Source organism: Tupaia chinensis, unplaced genomic scaffold, assembly GCF_000334495.1.
Source record: "Tupaia chinensis unplaced genomic scaffold, TupChi_1.0 Scaffold000453_1, whole genome shotgun sequence".
NCBI classification, from domain to species: Eukaryota; Metazoa; Chordata; class Mammalia; order Scandentia; family Tupaiidae; genus Tupaia; species Tupaia belangeri.
In genome coordinates, this window is record NW_006159960.1 from 1,142,035 (window position 1) to 1,166,022 (window position 23,988).

The 23,988-nt window shown below is 37.4% G+C and overlaps 1 protein-coding gene across 2 annotated transcripts in view; it reads left to right on the plus strand.

Moving 5' to 3' along the window:
* The window catches only part of NEK7 (NIMA related kinase 7), a 96,150-nt gene that overhangs the window by 68,514 nt on the left and 3,648 nt on the right, over nt 1-23,988 (plus strand). For both annotated transcript variants that reach the window (XM_006155437.3, XM_014590485.2), the window contains 2 exons: nt 3,580-3,674; nt 7,779-7,892. In XM_006155437.3, coding sequence (XP_006155499.1) covers nt 3,580-3,674; nt 7,779-7,892 — 209 coding nt within the window. The remainder of the gene's footprint in view (nt 1-3,579; nt 3,675-7,778; nt 7,893-23,988) is intronic.

A 23,988-nucleotide genomic window follows, 5' to 3' on the forward strand; every position in this document is an offset into this window, starting at 1 on the left:
CCAGCGCCCGAAAAGAAAAATCCCCCCAAAAAAAAAAAAAAAAATCTCATAGGAGAATGGAGGAGAAGGGATTGCGGTGTGGCCATGCCCCTCTGGGAGGTGATTTCTTGCTTTCTCTCTGTGTGTGTGTGTGTCTCTCTCTCTGGCAAGCCCACTTTGCCCTACAGCAAAAACCTAAACCAAAACAAACAATAAAACAGCAAGCCATCTAACTATATATGAAAATGCTCCTCTAGTCATTCTGTTGTTATCTTTTCTTTCGAGTCTTTGCAGAGATGATAGTGTTAAATTTGCAGTTAAACTCTTGAAGAAATTATGCGAATAGCCTGTACTGATGACATGAAAGTTATTAATCAATATAGTCATAGCTTCCATAATAGCAGCATGTTGGAATTTTTTGGTTCTCTTAAACATACTGTAGAACTTCTGACATGAGTCTTTATTTTATTCAGGATAAATTTTAGGATGTATTTATTGCTTGAGAAATATATCATCTCGTACAACTTTTCTCACAAAGCTGGAATAAGTCCAATAATGTAGTGAAAGCGTTTTTACTTTTGAGTTACTGCCTTAGTATACGCTAATATAATTTCAATAAAGATTTTAAAAGGTCAGATAGCATTTTCAGTTGTTGGCAATTTTCCCCTAACGTCATTCTTTCTATTTTTTGCCTTCCTCTTCTTAATCACTTTTATTCAGGCAGGAGGTTAAAATGGCATAAGTAACTGTTGTTGCAAAATGTATTCTCATCTTACCTACGACTACAGATTCTTTTACAATCAGTGGACTCGCAGACTTCACGCTCCTTAATGCATAGTATAATTTGCAATGATCGTTTTGATGTCTAATCATATCACTCCCTAACTCTCTCTTTTCTTGTACAGCTATTAAAATAAGTCACAATGATCTTGAGGCAAGAGTAATAGGCACAGCTGTCATGGATTTAAACAGAAGAGGTTTTTATACCATAACTATATCTTCATTACGTTTGTAGTATTGAAAACATAACACTGCATTTACATGTATTATGTAGTTTTCTGAGCCCCTGACTTCCGGCCTCACTGTTCGGTAGAGAGGTAAGGGCGGATAGGAGCATGTGCTGGGGCTGAACCTCTTTGCTCAGGTCAGTCAGGGAAGAACCCAGGTCCAGACCCAGGTCCAGACCGGAGGGACACACTAGGAGCATGTCAAGGGAGATGGTAGGACTTCCCTCCCAGTCCTGCGCGCAGCAGTTAATTATGAATTTACCGTTAGTTATGGGAGCACACAATACACACTTTGCTCTTCTGCTTGTGTCATGACTCTTTTGGAAGTGTCTCTATCAAAGAGGTGAGTACCCTTAGCTTTACATTTAATGCATATTCAAAGTAAGTCATTTGAATTCTGAAATAAAACAAGCATAATTAGGGGGAAAAAAAGTGTTACTTAAAACATGCCGAAGCATCAGTGTCCAAGTTTAAAGCAGTGTGACCTGAGTAACTTTCTGTAATGACCTCCAGCAGCTCACTACGAAGGCGTTTTTGTACATTAGTATTTTTTTACCTTTAAAGTTTCATTGAGTGGAGTTCCTGATCATTCTTTCCCTCTGCTTCCTTCACTTGGGTGGTTGGTGAGTTCAGTGTGTGTTGCAGTTAAGGTGTTATGCTGGGGCTAATCTCTGTAAAATGCTAGCATTTGTTCTTCCTTTTCCCTATCATCAATCTTTCACACTCATCTCAAACCCCTAATGTATCAGCAGGTTTCCCAGAACTACTGGTTAAAATTACCTTTGCTTTTGGTAAACTCTGAACCTTCAAGCCTCAGTGTTTTCAGCTGCCCCTGTGGATTCCGCGGAGGCTCTCCCCGCACATTCCTCACTGCCAGTCACTTGCTTTACGTCCGGAAACCGGGCGCCCGTTTATTATGCCAGCTACACCTTCCATCCTTCCTGAGATGGAGAGAGCCTGTAAATACTGCCAATAATTGGTGTCGCTTATGCAGACCGCAAGTGGAAGCAGTTAGAACTCCCAAAGCTAGACAGCTTGAGTTTATTTTGTGCAATTGTTGATAAAAATTCTTGAAAACTGAATTATTTTCTACGGGTTTCTTTGCTTTTTTGACACTCCAGACATTGGCAGATTTACCTGTTTGTGTTCCAAAATAAAAGCTGCAATTCAATCATTTACATCTTAAAGCTGATCTCATTCATTTCACACCCAAAGCATTCATTTTTTATTTAAATTTGCATCTCGTTTGCATACTTTTTTTTCTTTTTCACTTTTCTCTTTCACTTTGATGAGTGCTTCCCTTTCATTCATTCTGTCTCGGATTAGCCATTATGTAGTGAAAACAGATCCCGGTACAGGTAGGGTTTCTTGGATACGCAATTCATGATGTTTTCACCTTCAGCACAGTGTCATTTCCACAGACAGCTACTAGGTTATAACTTCATTCTTTCGGAAAACTGACCCCTACCTCTGAAGATAGTGCTTTGATAATTGGTGGGACTTTTTCTGTTGCTTCTTACTAAAGACCCCTCTTCAGTATTATGAATAAGGCTCATTAAGGTCTACAGTAAATTCCTGGGGAGTTTTGGAAATTAATAGAAAAAGGAGAATGCGCGTTTCTCCATGAGTAGCAGTGTGCTTTCAGTAGCTCTTGCCTCAGGTAAATAAGATTCCTAAATGTTGTCCTCAGACTTTGATTTTTCTATCTGGCAAAAAGCTTTAGGCTAATGCTAATGAAATAATAGCCATCTAAGGTTAAGATGAAAGATGTTCACTTTGAAAGTCACTTAAATGTTTTTACACCCCAAAATGTAAGGTATATACCTTTGTTTACTTTAAGCATGATTGAATAGAGAAGAAAGAGCATTTTCTAAAATGCTTATAGAAGAAAAGAGAAAAAAGCATTACCACATCTGAACAAGCAACCCCAAATTAGCTGGAGATCACGTCTCTGAAAAGGTCTCAGTTGTAGCAGTAACTGACATTTTTCCAGCCATGTTGGCATCCTTTCATCTATGTCGTTATGTAACTCTCTGATTTACAAAAGTCTGTTCTATTAGTTCTAAAATGGGAGTAACTAAGGCACCAAATGTTGCCGGTTCTATCATTTGTTAAGAACTATAGTTACTTCTGTAAAAGCTAAAAGTATGATTCATTTATATGTACACTACTTAATTGTGACATGATATTGTTTTTTAAATTATTATATTATCATGAATAATTATTTGGGATATACAAGACATGTTTTTTTAAAAAATAAAGAAATAAAGCCAACAGAAATAACATAACTAGGTTTTCTTGTTAGATTTATTTTTTTCCTTTTGCCTTTAGATTCTCCCTAGATTCTCTCTGGATTGATCAAAAGGAAATGAAGTTTAACCCACCACCCTCTTTTTAATAGAGCCTAGATGTTAACGTGTTGTTTAATGGTCAAGATGTAAAGAAGAAAGTAAAAAGTTTTGCGTATTCTCACAATTTTCTGATCCTAATGAATTATTTCAGTGACATTTTCAATCCAAAATTCTGTAATTTCTTATCACAGCTGCATCATCTTTATACTTCTTTTTATTTTTTAATTTTTTTTTTTTTGCAGTGGGTACACCTTATTACATGTCTCCAGAGCGAATACATGAAAATGGATACAACTTCAAATCTGACATCTGGTCTCTTGGCTGTCTTCTGTATGAGGTAGGTAATGCTGATAAATTTCATGTTATTGATACATTTCTACTTACTACATTTCTCTTATCCTTATAGTATATACTTATTTTTCTCTGGGTGATGTTTAAAAATCAGCCTTTTAATTATGAAGAATTAATTCATTGGGTTAGTAACTATTTTTACAGTAGAACTTAATAACTGTACATTTCTATGTATTTATTTCCTCTAATATAACTGTCCTTTTGATGAGTATTTTATTTTTTTAAGTGTTAACTTCTATTAATATAAAGCTTCTCTACATTTCTTGCACTTACAGAAGTATGTATTTGGACGTGTATAAAAAACTTGCTTTTCCATGCATTGTAAGGAGAAGTATGATGGAATGGACTTAAAACAGGAATTATCATAAATATTTCTATCAATATTTTGTTTCACTTTTTACATAGGTACAATTCAACTGTAAGGGTAGTTAATATGTCAATAGATAATTCTTTTATCTGTTTTCCACGATTAACCATTTGAATTGGTAAAGCTCAGTGAAATACTCTTCTGTTCTGATGATAATTTATGGATCCTGTAGGTAGAGGCTCTGGAAATACTGCAATGTAATAATTCGGATGGATGGAAGAAAGCATATTATCAACACATTTTATGTCAATGTTATGGATAGTGGTTATCAAAGAGCATCTCAAACTAGTGACTTCTGTAATTTTATTTTTTAATTAAATGATAATTTTCCAAAGACTATAGGCTTTGAGTCAGAGCTATTAACTTAAAATTAGTCTACATCTAAGTAGCCTTTAATAAAGTAAAGAAACATAATATATGGGATCATTTTCATGTCTTGATGTGTGTAAAAGAGATCTAAAGTGAATGGGTGGAAACCAATGTGTTTCTAACTCCGTATTTTGTGTCTCTTGCCCTCCTGACTTAAATACATAATGAGGCCCTTCGTTTTAATCGTACTGCCATTGCGTAGGGGTGGAGCATCAGGAGGTTTTGTTTGATTTTTTTAAGGATATATCATCTTTTATTATTATATTTTACTGATTGTAGATTTAAATTTCATTAATTTAAAAAACCTAAAATTACTTGCTTTGTTCTTCCTACTAAAGTGACTACTTAAAGTGAAAGGATTTTTAAATGTTCTTAAATAAACTCATCCCTGGGATACTTTTTATTATGAAAAATTAAACAGGGATATAACAAAATATGTTTTATATATGTACATGAGATGACGAGAATTATGCTTACTATATTACATTCTGCTAATAATTCGATACAACGTTGAAAAGAACTAGTTTGATTATATTAAGTTACTGTAATGTTTGAAAGTTAGTCACATTGTACATGTCAAATATATTTAATTTGGTAGCCTTAGATGTCCTCAAGTCATAGTCTGATATTATGAAAGCAACATTTCCCATTAAATACCTAAAAGTAAATAGCAAATTGGTTTCCAGTAATGAGATTAAATTTAGCAATGAAAAAGAAAAACTGCTATGAAGGCAATCAGTGTTATTTGGGGAGAATTCACATAATTCTTCTAGGACTTGCAGACTCTCATATGTCAAAACTGCAGTCGTTTATCACATTCTGAATTTGCCTTTGAGAGGTAGTCTCTCATTTTTATGTGTACTTAAAATAATCACCGAAATAAAAATTATTTTTTGGGCACTACTACGTACATGGGTTCTCTGCGTTGTACCCACAAGGTACAGTATTTATCATGCTAGCATTCGTTTTCATCTCAATCCATTTTTCTCGATTACTCCATTCAAGTCTTTTGGAAGAACTGGAATTTCCCAAATCTTTAATTTACCTTTATGTTCTGTCTCCTTTCAGTTACATTTCAATATAATGTTAATAGAAATACCCAGCAATTTAGCTTTAAAAAAAAAATTGGCCATAACATCACATAGCTATTTTACATTGTATCCCACTAAGGAATTATTATTAACTATGAGGAAGTAGGAAGCCTTTTTTGAAAATGTATTTTAAACTCAGAAAATTAGACTTTCAAATATTCCTGAAACCTCAAAAAAAAAAAAAAAACCTAGCAGTACAGTTTTAATTGATATGCAACAAAGTAGACTTTACTAATTAAAATCAAGATGCTGTGCTTTTGCTACATGGACCTTTACATGGAAAAGTAGGTTTTACACATTTCCTTTATTGTTCGGTGCAGCAATTGCATCCTTGCAGGGTTGGAGGTTGGTGGCTTACAGTTCAAAAAAAAAGAGAGCTGCCACCAGCCCCGAAGACAGACAGTGGGCTTTCGTCCCTCCGACACCCCCAGAATACTAATCAGGAAAGTCAGACCCTGGAGGTCAGGGAGCAAGTCAATCATTCTAGCGATCGTCTCAGTGTGGAGGATCAAATTAGCCTGAAAAATTCAGCTGCTGGGAGGAGAGGGCGAGCAGCTGTCAGGGGCAGCATCGAGATGCACTAATGAACCAGATGAATAGTGCAAAAGCTTGAAAATAAAAACAGGACAGTTGACATTTTTCATCTGTCAAAGCAGGAGATGCATGAAAATATACTATTCCTGTTTAACTCCTTAGGGGACATTCAGATTTTTTTTTTTAACACTCTGCAGTATTGAGACAAAAGTACTATAATGAACTCCTAGCATATGATAATGAATATATGTACATCAACTTAGGGTTTTGCAAACATAGAGCAACTACTGTTTATATGTACTATGTATTTTTAAGGTGGCATTTTTAATACTCTATTATAAAATGTCCTTGTATTTTAAACACAAACCATGATTATTATTATTATTATTGTAGTTCCTCTATTAGAAATGTCCTCTCAGATGGAGTGTTTTATTTAGAGGCATTCAAATCTGGGTTTCTTTTTTTTTTTTTTTTTTTTTGGCTTTTTCTCTTCATTATTTATAAGGTGGTTCTGTAGCTGTTTTTGTAGGTTTTCTATAAAATGTAGGCGAGGTTGAAATTTGTCAGGCTACTTTCTGGGTTGGATTTCCAGTCCTATCCCTTCCCCGTTAAGGCCCTGAAGGAGTTAAAGCTCTGTCTGGAGCACAGAAGACAGATGAGAGCCATTTTCAGCTTGTCCTGTCCCCGCTGACGCTCACTGAGTAGCACAGCATGGACCAGCGTGTTTCACACACACTCTGCCTGTCTGGGGAATGTACACATTGTCCTTCCAAAATCAAACTTATTAGCACATGTAGAAAAGGGTGACTGACTTTGGGGCAGCCTGGCACTCCGTGTTGTATTCTCGTTGCTGCGGTTCAAAGATTTAGAAGGTTTTGAACAGGATGCGAACATTTTAAATTGAATTTTTAGTTTGTAACCCTGCTTACCACAGTACTTACTTGCACTTTAAATGTCAAGTTAGAGTCTCGTCTTAAAATGAATTTAAATTCAATAATGTCTTTTTTTTTTTCAGACTTTCTCATCCTCTGACTTGTGTTTTTCTGCATAAAATTCTCATTTGGAGGCCCTTGAATTGCAGCTATGATTCGTTGAGCCTTTGAACAGCTTTAGTGTTTTGGAGATGTTATCAAAAGAAAAGGAGTTCTATTTCATTATAAACGATTTGAGGATCAGATATAATATCCAGTTGGAAAGACTTTTTTTCTTATGATAACCTTCCTCTATAGAAATTATTATGCAGGATAAAATGTGGTACATTCTATTCTCTAAACCATTGCTAGGTTATAGGTTTTTTAGCTTCAATTTTGTGTTTTATTTGAACCGTTACATGAGTGGTGTCTGTTTTATTATTTGCTAGTATTTTTAATGGCATTCTATTTATAGAGTTTTAAAGTTCTTAACTTTTTTTAAATACTTTTTAATGTTTCATGTATGCAACATATATGTGTGTGTCTATATATATATGTGTGTGTGTATGTATGTATAAGAAATATGCTAATGATTTATTTTAGGAAATTCTAAATATGGAGAAAAATAACCAAAAGTTAAAATGAGTTTTAGCGCCTACTGAAAAATTATTGGAAAGAGACATTCGTAAAATCGTAGTGCTCAGATAACTATATTTAAAGTATTTGTAATTATTTTCCACCCCAGTGGAATATACTCAATGAAATCATCTTTAAGGTTACCATGTAACTATATCAGTTTCATTGGGAGCATTTTACAGATGGCTGCATTACAGAGTCCTTTCTACGGCGACAAGATGAATCTATACTCTCTGTGTAAGAAGATAGAACAGTGTGACTACCCGCCTCTTCCTTCAGATCACTATTCAGAGGAAGTAAGTCATTTACAGTCCATGCGTTCAGCTGTTATTCGTATTGCTAATGTTTCTATTTTACTAGGAAATTTTCCTTTCTGCAGAAATACAAGTGAGTAGTAGAGGTGGCAGAGACAGCTCTCTTCATGCTGTTTTCATTCTCTTGGACACTTGCTGTTTAAAGAGTTGACTCTGCAATTCTCCATGCAGAGTGGAACACAACACAGCATGTGGTGTAAAATTGGCCACTTCCTAGGTGTGATAAGAATAGTAGCTGACTTTACAGTGCACTCAACGCAGCCAAAGGCAGAATTAATGCTAGACCCAGGCTTAAGTTCATGCACATGTCCAGTGGCCCCTCTTAATTGGGCTGACTCCTCACTCTGCAGGATCTCAGACCATCAAGCCATGTAACTTTCTATCTTGGCGCGACTTCCCTCTCATCCATGTTTTCTAAGAGTTGAAACTTACATCTCTTAGCTTTGCGTCTCAGAACCTTATTCCTTAAGCTTTACCTTGCCTTCTTTGACGACGTCTGTTCTGTCACCACTCAACTGCTGCAGTCAGGTTCCTTGGAGGGAACGTTTTGAGGTTATTATCATAGATATGTTAAAAGAGTACATTGGATACAATTGAAAATTTTAGAAGACTTCACCCTAGTAAGACCTGAGTCTGGGGACCAGCAAATGGTGTTAGGGTTAGGTTGCTGGACTCCCACGTGGTTCCAGTTCCAGACCAGGTGACTTAAAATTCATTCTGAGCACGTGTGTGCCTGAGATCCAAAGAGGAGAATGGATGAGAAGAGATTGCAGCATGGCCATACCCCCAGAGGGTGATTTCTTGCTCTCTGTCTCTCTGTATCTCTTGTCTCTCTCTCTAGCAAGTGCACACGCCCTATAGCAAAATTCTCTTATAAAAACAAAAATAAATAAATAAAAAACAACCTGAGTCTGAAACCCTGATTGCTTTAGTAACCCATAGAAATAAGTTGTTTTGGTTCTACCCAACATCCAGATTTCCAGTGAACAAAACAATCTCCCATGTCAGCCTAATGCATGGTGATGTTGCCAGTGTATAAGGAGGAGGTGTGCAGAGAAGTGTCTCAGGTCAACTGAGATGTGTTCCTCTAAGCTCTTTTTGCCAGGCTCATTGGGGACCTCCCCAAAGAAAACACCGCCTTGAGTCAGGGCAGCTCAGCTTCTCATGAACAACAGATTTTTTGCCCCAGGAAAATGGAAAGGAGCAAAGAAAAAATATAAAACAATTATAATGCTCACTTATTAGATAGTCTTGTCAGTCTTTCTATTGTGGAATGAACAGCATTCAGTCTTCGTATTATGTAAGGAGATTTAAGTCTGTGTAACTTGAATAATAAATATCTCTAAAGAATTTTCACCATATGGAAAGCATTTGTGTCTCTAGGACGTAATAAGTACTTTTTCTTCTAGTAGTTTTGATACTGATAATCAATGATGTCTGGATTTTTTGCTTTATAGCATTTGCATTCAGGTAATTAGAATAAGCTCTTACAAGGCAGTGATGATCATTTAGAAGTATGATCTTTATTTGATGTTAATGCTATTATGTTAGCCATTTTTAATTACTATTTTGGGTAGAGTCTATAAATATGGCATTTCACAAAACCAACTTCAGAACTGTAGGCCTGGAAATACAGTAGGGTGTGAACAATAATGCAAAACGATAGCAATGGTGTCAGGGGCCCTTCTTTGTTGTGTCATTCATGCTGTCTTCTTTTTTCCATGAAGCGCATGAATATTTCACATATCTGCATCCTCATCCCCTATTCTTCTTGACTAATTTTCAGACTGTCTGAATTTGCATTTCACATGGTAGCTGATTAGGAGATGCCGAGTGCAGCAGTGAAGCCTCAGCAGGCGGTTACCATGGTGACATTAAGCAGCCGTTTACCATGGTGACCTTCCGCAGGATTTTAATGATGATACCACTAGTGGTTCGTTGAAGTCGGCCTGCCTGCAGGGCTACTTCACTGCAGCTAGGTGTGAAGTTGGATATGCGGATTCTCAGCCAAGGGGCAAATATCAAAGTCTGGCCCAGATAGAAGGTCTTCGAGTTGGGAAAGGAAAATAGATTCTACTTTTTACTTCACTCTATCTAGTTCTCAGGTTGGAAAAGAGCTATAAAGCAAAGCACGTTGTATGGTGTACTTTTCCAAAAAAGACAGTGCAGTTCCTCAGAGTGGCGAAATCTGTTGTCATGCCTTGATGAAATAGAAAGCTATCTTATCTCAGTACACATGGAAACTAATTCTTACCAAAGAAATGCATATGAGAAATATGAAGACTATATAACAGTGTTACTTTAATCTGCTCAGTTATGTACAAGAGTTCTCAGAACAAAAGCTTTGAAATGCAAATGGGCTAATAAATATTTTCTCTCCTTAAGTAGGAAAAAAAAGTAAGAAAAGGAAAACAAACAAAAACCTGAACAGATTTGGTGTTGCCATAATGATAAAAAAGGATCTTTAGATTTTTTTTTAAATCCAAATTGCTATTTAATTTGTTTTAATATGGCACCAAATAGGAAGCAGTGGAAAAATGAAGTATAAAGCTTTTCAGTATACTTTCTTTCGTAATTAAAAGACTTCAGGAAGTGTCAGTTCTATAGCCAAAATGGTAACAGACTCTGTAGCTATTTGAGAAATATAAATTTTAAGCAAATTAATTTACCAGATACCTGTTTGAGAGTCTTCCAGATTTGATTAGCTACTGGGAGGTTTTGGAGGTTACCTCTGAGGGAATATTTCAGTACTACCTTTGCCTACCAGCTGGCCTCTGTCACTGAGAATCCCAAGGAGCCCTCCAGGAGTTATTTCTAGACAGTCATTGCATTTGGAGGAACTCAGTTTTAAATTTTTTTTTTTATTTCCCATGTTATATTCTAAATCATAGCTACAGATAATCATTTAAAACCAAGAATGAGAAGTAGTATACTTTGGAAAAACAAGCTTGTTCTTGGTCAAACCTTTCCTTTTGAGTTGTGCTGTTGTTAATTTTGTACAATTGATTATAGTTTCAGATTGAAATAGTTCAGCCACACATGAGTGATAGGAAATGTATACTTCGTGACTTACACAAATATTTTTGACATTTTTTGGCTGTCTCTTTCCATTTCTAGTAATGATCTCATTCCTGCACTTGTGGGGAATTGCTGTATTTAGCAAAAATCTTGAGTTAAAAAGATAAGATATTTCCAATTAGATGTCTCTTAGTTTAACCTAACCTTGGTATGTTGGTGACAGGTAGCAAACATTTATTGAACATTTACTTCATACAGAGAATTATGATTCAGAAGGCCCGCCATCATTTGACCTGGGCTTATCCCTCAAGGGTTACTGATAACAGGACACTCTCTGTCCCTAACTATCAAAGCAAATTCTCCAAGAAGTTGCATGAATTTCCATTCTTCACTGGTTCCTTTTCCTCTTTCTGAAATACTTGCCCTGTTTATTTATTTATTTTTAATTGCCAGAGGGTGCATGCACTTGCCAGAGAGAGACAGAGAAAGTGAGAGACGGCTCACCTTCCAGTGAGCCCTGGTCATGTCATAATCCCTTTTCCTCCATTTTTCCTTCTTGTCTAGATTTGGGCATGCATGCACATGGCACCCAGTGTACTTTTAAGCTTCTAGGCCAGGGCTCGAGCCATTGTTCTCCAAGTAGGGCTTGGCTCTCTTAACCACGAGTCCACTGTTTTTACTAGACAAGTTCCTTCTCTCCTTTAAAAGCTGGCATGAACACCATCGGCCTGTGGCTCTCCGTGGCTGCCTTTCCTCTCTCCTGTGGCCCCTGCCCTTGCAGCCGCTCTGTGGCAGTCACTTCTGTGTACCTGACTGGCAACCTCCTGCTCCTGGAGAGCAGCAGCCCTGCTTTTCATCTGTCTCTCTCCAGGTCCTGATGCATCTAAAAAGGGTTGAGAATTGACTGACCAATGGAGGGAACAAGGTGATGAAGGAGTAAGATTAAAGGAATATGTTTTTGAAAGGAATGGGCAGACCACTAAATGACAGTCGAATGAGTGATAGATACTTCCTCAAAGAACTCTCCACCTTGTAAGGTAGAAAATTACTCAAAAGATCAGTCAGAAGATATGATCATTTTCTTTAATTGGTAGTGCTTTCTACATCGATTTTTAAAAAATTCTTTTACATGAACATTGTTTTGAACATGTTCAGCATCCATATCCTGGGAAATCAGAGAAATAGAGTACTTCCCTTCAGTTTCAGGATTTCATTTCTTTAAGAGACACTGGAGTAGTTATCAAAATTACGCATTTGTTTACTAAGGGATCTCATGAGACTCTAAGTAAGAAAAAGTAGGGACTAGTTATATTGATAATTATTTAGAAAATTATAAAAATGGGACTAGATAATGAGTTAATTCTTCTTAATTGATAGATTACCTTTAAAAATCTGGACCATTTCATATAAATGTTGTCTCTTCAAAAATGTATTATTTATTATTAAAACTTGCTAGTTTCAGGGACCAGCAGGTGGCATGGTGGTTAAGGTGCTGGGCACTCCCACAGGGCCAACCACAGTTTCAAGTCCCAGACCTGGTGGCTTGCTTTCTCACTTTCCTTCTCTCTCTGTATGTGTCTCTTTCTGTTCAAATTAAAAGTAATTAATTAATTAATTAAATAACTAAAACTTCCTATTTAAATAGAGAAGACACAGGAAAGGTTGAATTAAAATGTTTGTCCCAGTGGCTACTTCTGACAGATTTCATTTTAGGTTTGAACATATAGGTTTAGAACAAATTTCTGTAAAATAGAATATAGGGTTTGCAGATGATGAAAGTGTTAAAAATGGAAACAAAGGAGGGGGGATAAAGGTGATCTTGGTTTGTGAAAAGAGATCAGGGAGAAATTAAATTGAAGTCTTAAAAATAGTACTTTGAGTGAAAAAAAATGTAAGCACCTATAAAACATCAGAATAATGGTTAAAACCTTTTTAATAAAGTAAGCTATGTTATAACAGTGCTTAATAATCTGATCTGTTATTGCAGATGTGTTTTCATTGAATAGTAATTATTAATTTATTGTAAATAAGAAAGACTCGGAAGACTCAATAATTGTGATCTTCCAATTGTATTTTGAAAACTCGCCAATTCAGTAAGTCTCAGTGGCTGCTTTTTATAGGTAAAAAAAGGCAAATTGATATGAAAATCAGAATTACTAACCTACTGACCAGTTTCACATTTACTTCATGTGCCTTTTGTCTTAATATATTAAGTTTCAGTTTGTTTTGTGGCTTTAGCCCTCTGGCCCACAGATAGAAAAGTATTTGTTTTTTAATTAAAAGTCAGTTAATGATATTACATCTCAAACATAGAAATTATTCTTTAAAATATTCACCTGAAAGATCACATTCAATCAAAGGACAAATAGAAAATGAATTAAACCTCAAAAACTTTAACCTGATAAATGATAATAAACTTATTTGGGCTTAACTTTTTATTTTTTGGCCTTCTTTCTTATTGGACAATGCCTCCCCCCTCCCCCCACCTCCTTTTTAATTTTATTTAAGTTAGAGAAATGGAAGATGGGAGGGGTGGGTTGTTCCTTCCCATTCTGGCCTTTCCTGGAAGAGTTGAGCAGTACAGCCTGACAGCGTCCACCCTGCTGCTTCTCTCAAATACCTAAGAATTTCCAGCACCATTTTTATCATTCTTAAGAAAAGAAAAGCCTTGAATTTCTAGAGTACTTAAAATCTAATACAAGGACTAAAAAATACAGGTTCCCCCCTCCGCCCCTAGCACTTTTTCGTCCCCCCCCCCCCCATGGTCGATTTTATATGAACTAACTAAACCAGTTTCAAATACTTACAGGCTATTGGAGAGTATTATGTGATATTTTTATGTGGCTTTGAATATAACGGTAATATGAACTCTTTTTCAATGTTTGAAATAATTTTCTTTAATCTATTCAACAACTTTCCTGTTAAGGAAAGAAAATTCTCATTTTCGATGTGAGCCAGGAGAACTCCAGACAGCAGTTAGAACAAATCCTTGCGTTCAGGGTGTCCTCACCTCACCATATCCGCCTGCTGTGCTGTTGGAACGCACCATCCGAAGTAGACTCTTGGGTGTTTCACGGAGTGATTCATGATTTCTACCCTTTAGACTTACCAGTTCTTCATTTTTCTCTTCTCTGTTATGTTCCTTTCACGCGCCATCTTTAACTTGAATCTCTTCCCCTAGATGGGTAGGGTACCGTGGCAGGGACAGGGGCATGATTAGTTATTTGCTTAGGACACTGGGTTTGTGATGACTCAGAGGGTCATGTGGCATTGAACGGATTAGGGAACTTTGTGGAAGGGTAGGAATTATTTTTACACATAAGTATATGTACATGCTACTCTATATATCTCAAATAAGATAACAGGTGTCTTGATGCGTAATATACGAAGAAAAAAATATTACAGTTTGTCATTGTTTTACTACTGTTTTATTTTCTAAGTGACCAACATTAAGGAAAGGGAACTAGTAAAAGGCAGTTTTAAATTTAAGGTCTGATTTTTTTTTTAACCTAACATTTAAAAATAATTTTTGTTTATTATTACATTCAGAATATGTTTAAAGAAGATGTTTAAAAAAGTTGAGTCAGTAACAAAAAATATGACCTTTGTTCTGGCTGATTTATGTAAATAAGAAAAAAAAACAAGAGGAAAGTGTCAGATAGAATTTATGTTTACAGTTTTTGAAGTTAAACTAAGTTTATATAACTTTTGATTCAGTTGAACAGTCTAAATAATTTTGTAGTTGCTGGTTTCACAAATTATAATTGAACTAGGTAAGTTCTTAGGAGTTGCTACTAGAAATTAACCAATATTACTTGAGTTGGTGTTGGAAGATTCTTCCTAATAATGTTTGAAGGCAAATCCATGTGAAGATGTCTGCAGTCCCTATAATATATAAATATTATAAATAATATTAATTATATATAAGTAATATATCATTATTAAAGCTAACTTAGCATGATTATCTCGATGCTTTGATAACTTTGATTTTCCTTCCTAAAAATTGTTTTAGTAAGTTTGATATTCTCATCATTTATAATATGAATTGGCACCTTATTAGGAGTTCCATAGGATTAGCTCTTTAAGCTTTGACTGTTCCATTTTTGTTTAAAAATTATATTTAAGCAGGCCCTTTTTTTCACCTATGCTTCTGAAGTGACACTGGGGACTTGCTCCTTGAAGACGTGAATCCAAAATAGTGCCCTGTATTTCATCTATCCTGTGGGATCCTCTAAAACCATGCAACTTTTTGTAAGACTTTCACAGCTTTCAGAAGACACAGAATGATCTTCAGTTGTGAAATACGGACATTACATTACCTTATATCTGTGGACGATGACTTTCTTTTCCCCTTTCCATCCACCCCCAAGTCAATCACAACTGACACTTTGGTGTGCACGTTGCCTACACCTAATCATTTTGTATAAATATCTAAAGCTCCAAAATGCAGCATACTTTAATGTATTAGACCCACTTTGGGGTGCTAAAATGTGTCCTTGGGTAGATGGAAATTGGGTATATCTGGGAGGCTGATATAACATAATTGGTCTCCTAGGGATTAAGATGGGGGCGAGAAAGAAACATTACCAATAGCACTAGTCTTTATTATTCTGTTGAGAATTGTGTTAGTGACCTAGAGCTATAATGCACAAAGAGCCCTATTGTTATTACCTGTGCGTGACTGAACTTGATCTGTAATTGGGTTATCACCCTGACAACAATGACTGTTAACACCCTCTTCTTCTTAATTTTTCTGCTATCAACCTATTTGCTTTGATTTTTTTTCCCTTAGAAATAATATAGATCAAAATATATTCGTATTCTCTCCACTTTATTGAAAACAAATGTTCATTAATTTCCATATTATTTATGACTTTATAATCTTTTAGTAATGTTTTAGGGGATCCATTTTATTTTTACTTTATACACTCTCTTGTTTAAGTGTTTCTGTGTTGCTATTTAAATTTCTCTGAAGCATCCGAAATAGTTTTCTGTTCTGATTTTATAGAGGGTGTTGTACTTTAGGGCTTTATTTTTTGCTTTATGTTTAATATGTTACATAAAATAATTTTTTAAAAAGCAACAAAATACACTTTTTTATAAACAAATAGAAGGTATTGCAAACTTAATAAATCTTCAGAGATAATGTAAGCTGTGAAGTGCTTTTTTTGCCTTTTATTTTTATTTATGTTATAATAGCTATTGATCTTGGGATTATTTCTACGATTTAATGTAATAAACAGAAACCTAACACCCTCAATTTAATCATAATTTTGTGGGTTTTTTTTTTTTTTTTTTAGCAAGTGGTTGCCTAATAATATTAGAAATTGAAACCTTATGTAAAGGAATATATGTAAAATTCTTAACATTATCATCCAAACATTTTTTTCTTGCATGTGGTTAATAATGTAGTGCTGAGAATCATTGCAAAGTATTGGATAGGTGTCAAAGATTTTTAAAGTTCTTCTTTTCCAGAGATCTACAGGAACTTTTAGAAGTTTTTTGAAACGAACAGTGAAGGCAATCTCTAAGATCATTATATCATTTTGATTAATGATTATTGATGATAGACAAGTAGGAGGTATTTTTTATGTTTATCAGGTCACTAAGTATGATCTGGAACAAACTGTTCTATGTTAAAATAAAGTACATTTTATTTAGGGAGTTACACCCCTTTTCATGAGTGAGTCAGATTAGAAATGACATTAAAATTGTCACTACTATCATATTACCGATCTGAAGATTTTTATGTTACCATTTAAGTGTATCTTCCACAGATAAAGTAAGCCAGTATCTTACGAGTTTTGTAGTCACCCAAAGAACATTTATTTTGGTGTGTTTTTAAATCAGAATTAGCCTGTGAAGGACAAAGACAGATCCATTCAGTTTGTAAACCAGAGGAACCAGTGTTGGAGTTCAGATTCTTTTTTTTTTTTTTTTTTTGAGAGATTTTCACTGTAGGGCGCGTGCGCTCGCCAGACAGACAGACAGAGACACAGAGACAGAAAGCGAGAAATCACCCCCCAGGGGGGATGGTCACGCCGCAATCCCTTCTCCTCCATTCTCCTCTCGGGATCTTGGGCACGCACGCACACGCGCCCGGCGTGAGTTTTAAGCCACCGGGTCCGGGACACGAACCGCGGTCGACTACGTGGGAGTCCAGCGACATAGCCATTACGCTAACTGCTGGTTCCTGGAGTTCAGATTCTTTAGAAAATCAAGTGGCCTAACAACCTCTCCCTGACTGTGTTGGAGGTCACCCCACCTTGGACAGAGGTGGCTATGAGGGAAGCTGCAGACCAAGTTGGAGTTTTCTTCTAGGAGCGGAACAGTGCTTCAAGACTGTGCTCACAAGCTAGACTGCTTCAGCTAAAAGCTAGGTGCTGCCCCTTACTGCCTTTGTGACAGTAGAGATTTCCACTCTGCAGAAGTGTATGTAAGAATAATGCCCACCCCACAGTGTTGTTATGGGGAGTGCATAAATTAAGTCATGTGAAAATGCGTGGGGTGCTTCATAAATCCTAGCTTTTAGGAGGTATTAATAGTTTTCTCTCAGCTCTAGCATGGAACTAGCATTCAATCGAATCCCAGGGTTATCTCACAGAACATAAAGAGGTGTCTTAGATCTGAATATGCTCAGGTGACTCTGTACTTCCAGTTCTCTTCTGGAGTCAGACAGTGGCAATGCACCTGGACCTGCAGGAGAAGGTCCTGGGTATATGCACTGAGGCCTCCCTGTACGCACAGGGCACAGGTGTTAGAGATAGTGATCTGGACTGCCTGACACTGGAGGGATTGCATCATGGTATGGAGATCCTGCTGGGGATGTCTGTCTGTCTGTCTCCCTAATGAAAGAAATGAACTTTGGAAACAGAACCAAACAAACACCTAATAATTCCACAGAACATCTAAATATCTTAGTATCTAGCTTTGTCCACCAGCTTCAAAAACTGCACCCATGAGTCACAAAAAGAATCAATCTATTATGTGTGGCTGTTTAGCAACTTAAAAGTTGAAGACTACCTAGCAAACCAAAGTGTCTTTGCTTGCTCTGATCAGTGTATTTTAATCCCCATTTTGTAATTCTAGTCCTGGTTTATAATATACAGGCAACTGTTTTATCCTCCAGTTCATTGTGGTAGGGGCACAACTATCTAAAAGTGTATGCATTCAAAGAAGAAGGGAACTTAAATTGTGATTTGCTTTAATAGATTATTCATGGATCCATATGAACTCATGGTTTTAAACCAAATTATTAGAAGTAAAGACATAAAATAGTTCATGGTTGTTCATAACAAAAAAAAATAAGTTATTTGTTGTAATCATCCCCCTTAATATGCCAAAAACCGATTACAACGAATTTTTTTTTCCTGTGGAGTAATATGTCTACTTAAGTGTATCTTTAGAACAACCAACAGTTACATATATCAAGAAAAACTGGGCCAGCAGGTGGTGTAGTGGTTAAGGTACTAGACTCCCACATGGCCAACCACTATTTGAGTCCCAGACCTGGCAGCTGGAAAACCACACTGGGTGCATGTGTGCCCAAAATCTCAAGAGGGGACTGGAGAAGAAGAGGTTGTGGCTTGGGCATCCCCCCTCCACCCCTAGGGGATGATTTCTCACTTTCCTCCTCCATGTCTCTCTCTATCTTGCTCTGCCAACCACATGTGCCCTATAGCAAAAACCTAAAAAAAAAAAAAAAAAAAAAAAAAAGAAAAAAAAAGGAAAGAAAAAGAAAAACTACAGCAAACAGTTCAGTCTGTGTAACTCTCCCATTATGTAATTTATAATCCACTGTTTTTCAAGAAAGATTTGAGACTGCTTTCAGCAAATGACAGAAGTACAAATTCAGAAGAGAATGTCTATATGCTGCCCTTTTGCTTCTCATTTGGTTATTACTTCCTTTCTGTCAAAAGAGAATACAGTAGGCAAATTAGTTTCTGGTTTTAAGGAGGAAATACACTATTTCCTCATGAGAACAAAGTTTTCTCCTACTAAATGATGATAGAAATATCTCATAAAAGGGTCCATGAGTAATGGAGGAGGCAGTGACTTCAACAGCAATTTTATAGTAAATACCCAAGTGACGTTGGATAAAATCCTAATGTGAGCACCAAAACACACTTTTGGAAAGATAAGTTGGCAGCAAGATAAACTAACATGCTCTCAAAATGCAGCTGTCCGGTGATCCAGCATGACTACAGGGTAGAATTTAGATTATCCAGAGGTGGAAAGATAAATTATATCTATTACAGGGTCTTCTCCAAATTTTAGTTCTCTTAGCAGGAGTTTGATAGGCCTAACCACACGATCCTGTCCTTTGACAAAGATCTGGATCCTATGCTGCAGTTTGCTTAAGGGAAAACAACCAGCTTGACAGGTTCACATCCTTCATGAAACGTGGGGCATCTCACCAGTGTGGTCCCTCTGTGGAAGCCAGGCCAGTCTCTGAGTGGATGAAACCACCTGAAAAGTGACTTTTCTCCACTCTTTGATACCCACCTTCTAACCATTAATATCCAGTAATTCACTTCTCCTGCTTGGAACTCAGATGATCCCTTAAACTCACTGACATCCTTCATGGTGGTAGAGATTTGAAATTAGTGTTACTGATCGTCATGACGCAGACACAGCTCTCATAGGTGACATGAGGAATTAAAACAGGCACGTAGGTGAAAGTAAGCTCGCAAAAGTGGCAAGTGATCAAAGACCCACATGACGAGTTCACGTGACCTGCCTTTTGCCTCAGGTTCCATAATCAGCTTTTTTAAATTGGTGCTTAGTTTGTTCATCTGTAAAATGAGGTCACTGTGAAGGGTTAGGATGATTTAAAAATCGACATTAAAAATAAAGAGGATGTGGAAGTTTGTAAAATATCAGATCCTATGTAAATATGGAATATTTTTGTAATGAAGAATGACATTTGCCATAAAGCAAGACTAAATGAACACACGAGCACTAAGAGTACCATACAGCTCAAAATTACATTCAGCGTCGGTTAACCTCTTTCCGCTTGGACTGGCTCCTTTACGTTTTGTAATCTAGGTATGGTCAAGTCACAGAAATAATTTATTATGTACAGCTCAGTTATCTGTTCGATTATTGGAAAAGTCGTGATGTATTTTTTCTATGCAAAAGTACATCCTGACTTTTCTGACAACCAGTAGGTATACATATAGAATTAATCTCCAAATTCAGGAATTCTATTTCTCCCCAAATCTCATTATGTCAGTATCTCAAATCTGTTACCTTCAAAACCCAAAGCATCCCTCTTTCTCTCGAGTCATTCTGTTACCCACTTCTGTTAATAGTGATACTCCCCTTTCGAGACCATACACATTTGTAATGAGAGAGATTTCTTGCTTGAAATCTTAAAGGAACTTGGATGAGGATTCTGCTGGTATGGCACCTTTTTACCCTCCCTAGTCTGTGCCATAAAATATGTGCTGAAGCACAGCCGTGATGACCTCTCCCTGCTGACTTCAAGGCTGATACCCTGCTAAACCCTTCAGTCTTTCTTGAATTTGGCCTCGGCGTATCATTTCTGTTGCTCCGTGGAGTACTTGGCATCGCTTCCACATATCCTAGACTTGATTGTCTTGACTCAGCACCTGGGCTCATCCTGTTACCTCTGCTTGGAATCCTCTCTATCCTTCTCATGCTTCAGATGCCACCTCCACAAAACCTTCTCCTTTTCACTCTGTCAGAAGTTACTCATTCACTCATTCAGCAAGACACACTTTACTGCTTACACACTCTCCATGCTCTAGATCTTTCTGTTTAGTGACAGAACACAGATATGAAATGAAGTCTAGTAAAGGGTTATGTGGGTCTTAATAAAAGTTTGTGAAGGGTACGGTGGAGGCCAAGTAGAAAATAATCAACTCACCATGGCAAATAGAGTAGATGATAGATGATCAGTCTGGGAAGAGTAGGACTGGCTTGGATGGTTGTAAGTGGGGAGGGAGTATGATGAGGAGGGCTTTAGAGATGAGGGCAGGCAGGCAGAAGAGTGTGTGGGGGGGTGTCAAGGGAGGCACTTAGCAGAGGAGCAGCGTGAACAGTGATGTGGGGTATCAACAGTTTGGTGAGCACAGAACTGCAAGTGCTTTATCGTGGTTAGAAGACAGGGTGGGGTGGAAGAACAGAGGAGTTGGGGGAGTATATGTGAATCTGAAAAGCTAAGTAGAGAGCAGGCCTGAGAAGCCCATATCATACCATACTAGAGGGCCTAGGCCTTCCAGAGGGCAATGGAGAGCCATTGAAAGGCTTCAGGTTGAAGTGTAGTCAGCTTGGTAGTTAGGCAGTGCTACGGAGGTTGAAAGAAAAATGGCAGCAAAGAGATTAGCCGGAAGACTGTTCTAGACTGTTCCATGAGTGTGGTAGTGGAGGTTGATTGTATGGCAAAACCAAACTGAGATGATCAGTCTGGGAAGAGTAGGACTGACTTGGATGGTTGTAAGTGGGGAGGAAGTATGATGAGGTCTCTTGTATGAATTTTAAGATTTCTAGCTTGAGAAATTGGAAGTATTGTCTGGGATAGAGAGAATGGTTCGGGGAGGGGAAAAATAAAAGATCTGAGATTTGAACATGTTTAATGTGAGTATTTATTCTCAGAAGGCAGCTGGAAACCGTGACTAGAGCCTATAGAGAGATGTGTAGAGAGATCTGGCCTAAGGTTCCTATTTGTATTCCTTCATACATGGGTGGTTTTTTGAAGCCATAGGAGTAAGTGCTGTCACTTAGGCTAACAAGGTACAGCGAAGAGTTACGTAGATTGTAGAAAAGGAGGAAAGAAACGATTTCCTCCTCTGGGCAGCTTCTCACGACCTCGGACCTCTGTCTCGCTAGCGTCGCTGTAGTGTGTAATAGAATTCTTACGCGATCTCTCTGTTCTCACATCACTTTTTTTGTTCCATCTCTCTTCCCCTACTAGACTATAAGCCATATGAAGGCAGGAGCCGTGTGTGTTTCGCAGGTTGCTTTTCTTTACCACTAATAAAGTACCTGGTGCTTAATAAATGTCCTTAGAAATTACCGAGGAAACAGACGAATGGGTGAATGAAAAAGGAGCGAGGGTGGCAGAAAGGGAGAGCCCGTAGTTAGGAAGGAAAGCGAGTCACCTTACCATGTCTCATCCTGGACTGAAAGCTTTCCTTCGTGGGAGGGTTCTCTGAGACCCTTGTGTCCCCAGGTGCCACCAGCACCGGCCTGTTGCAGAGTGGCTCCTGTAGAAGAGCTGGGGACGTGAATGAATGAGAATTGCCTCCAAAGCATGCTTTCATTTTATGGAGTTCTCTTCCTTTTCATATTTTCTTAGTTTATTATAGGACACAGAATTTAGGAAAAGTTTTATCAACAGATTATTTGATTCATACACTTAGTGAGATGTACATATCTTATATTTTGCATATCTGATTTTATATGGGAATAGCTCTCTAATAATTCCTCTGGAAAAACAAAAATCTTTTTGGCAAAAATAAACTTCCTATTTGGTGGAGACTGAATGAGTAAATCAGGAGAGAATAGCAAACACTGCTTTGCTTTGGCTCTGTCTCTCGAAGGGTTCCTGGTTCACTCATGGTCCCTGGGAAGGCCCCGTGGGAGCCATGCAGAAACACCTGCTCATGGCGTTCCCACGGCCCTCTAACTCCCTTTTTGTTATTCTTAGTGCTTGCCTTTTACTTTAGGAGCTTAAGAATCACTGTCCTCTTCAACTAAATGTGCACCGCTCTGTCTCATCTTGGGTGAATTTATTTTTCTTTCATGTTAGGAGAACTTGAGGGCCAAGTGGTTGGAAATTCCACTCTATTCTGAAATGTTATGCAGAGAAAATAAGATTTCCAGGCCAGCTTGAAGGATGTGGCAATGTTAGCAAGTAAAGTCACTACTGCATCTATTTCTATTTGGGCCAAATAAATACATTTTTGTACCATAATTATCTTTTCCTGTCATCCTTTCTGTTTCCTTTATCATTTTTGTCTCTAAACAAATTATCTGACAGCTAGGTGACCTGTTTAGAACACGTTATCTTTCAAAATATCTAAGTGCTTTTTGGTATTGTATATAACCAGATACATTTGTTTTTATTTTAACTGGTAAACTGCCAGCCTCTGATTGAAATTTCTATTCAGTCACCATAATAGAATGCTTTGTGTACTCCCACACCCTTTAGGGTTTATAATGCTATTCTCTGCTCTTTTCCAAGGAATATAAATTGAAATCTTTGGGCTCTCTCAGTGGGTGTGACATTACCATCCAACATTTTTTAATTTCTACATGCGGCTAAAATTGAAGCAGTAAATTTCATCCTGCTAGAATTTACAGTTGAAGGGATTAGAGCTAGAAGAGCCGTTAGACGATCTCCTCTGTTTAACAGATTAAGAAATAAACTCCCAGAGACAGTGACTTACCTCTAGGTACTGGGTACAAATGCCTTAGACAAGACTGCTTTCCCTTTACTGCATCTTCTCCTCCCCAACCCTGCCCTCTCATCTAGCAAGCTCCTTTACACACCTCTTCTTTTTCTTTTTCTTTTTTTCTCTCTCTCTTTCTTTTCTTTCTTTTTCTTTTCTTTTCTTTTTTTCTTTAATTTTTGCCACATGTGCTTGCCAGAGAGACAAAAGGAAAGCGAGAAAGCATTCCCCTAGGGGACGGTCACACCACAGCCCCTTCTCTCCCACTTCCTAACCCTGCCCTGCCAGGATTCTGGGCTCGTGTGCACGTGCACCATCTCCGACCACTGAGTTCAGGATGCGAACTGCATGGTCAGCCAGGTGGGCTCCAGGTGCCTTTCCACCGGACCACGGACTGGCCCCTTATCTCCTGTTTCAAAGTGACCTTTCTTATCAGCGTTAGCCTTTTCCATAGCACCTAGCAGACCCATCCTCAAACGTTATCATGACTTCTATTTTCTCTAGTTGGATATTGTTTTGTATTAGGCATTTAGGACTATGAAGCAAATACAGTAATATGATAATTTACCAAGTACTGGTATATTGACCAAAAAGAGTTCATGTAAGTTTTCAAATGGCTAAATTATTTCTAAAGATAGGTA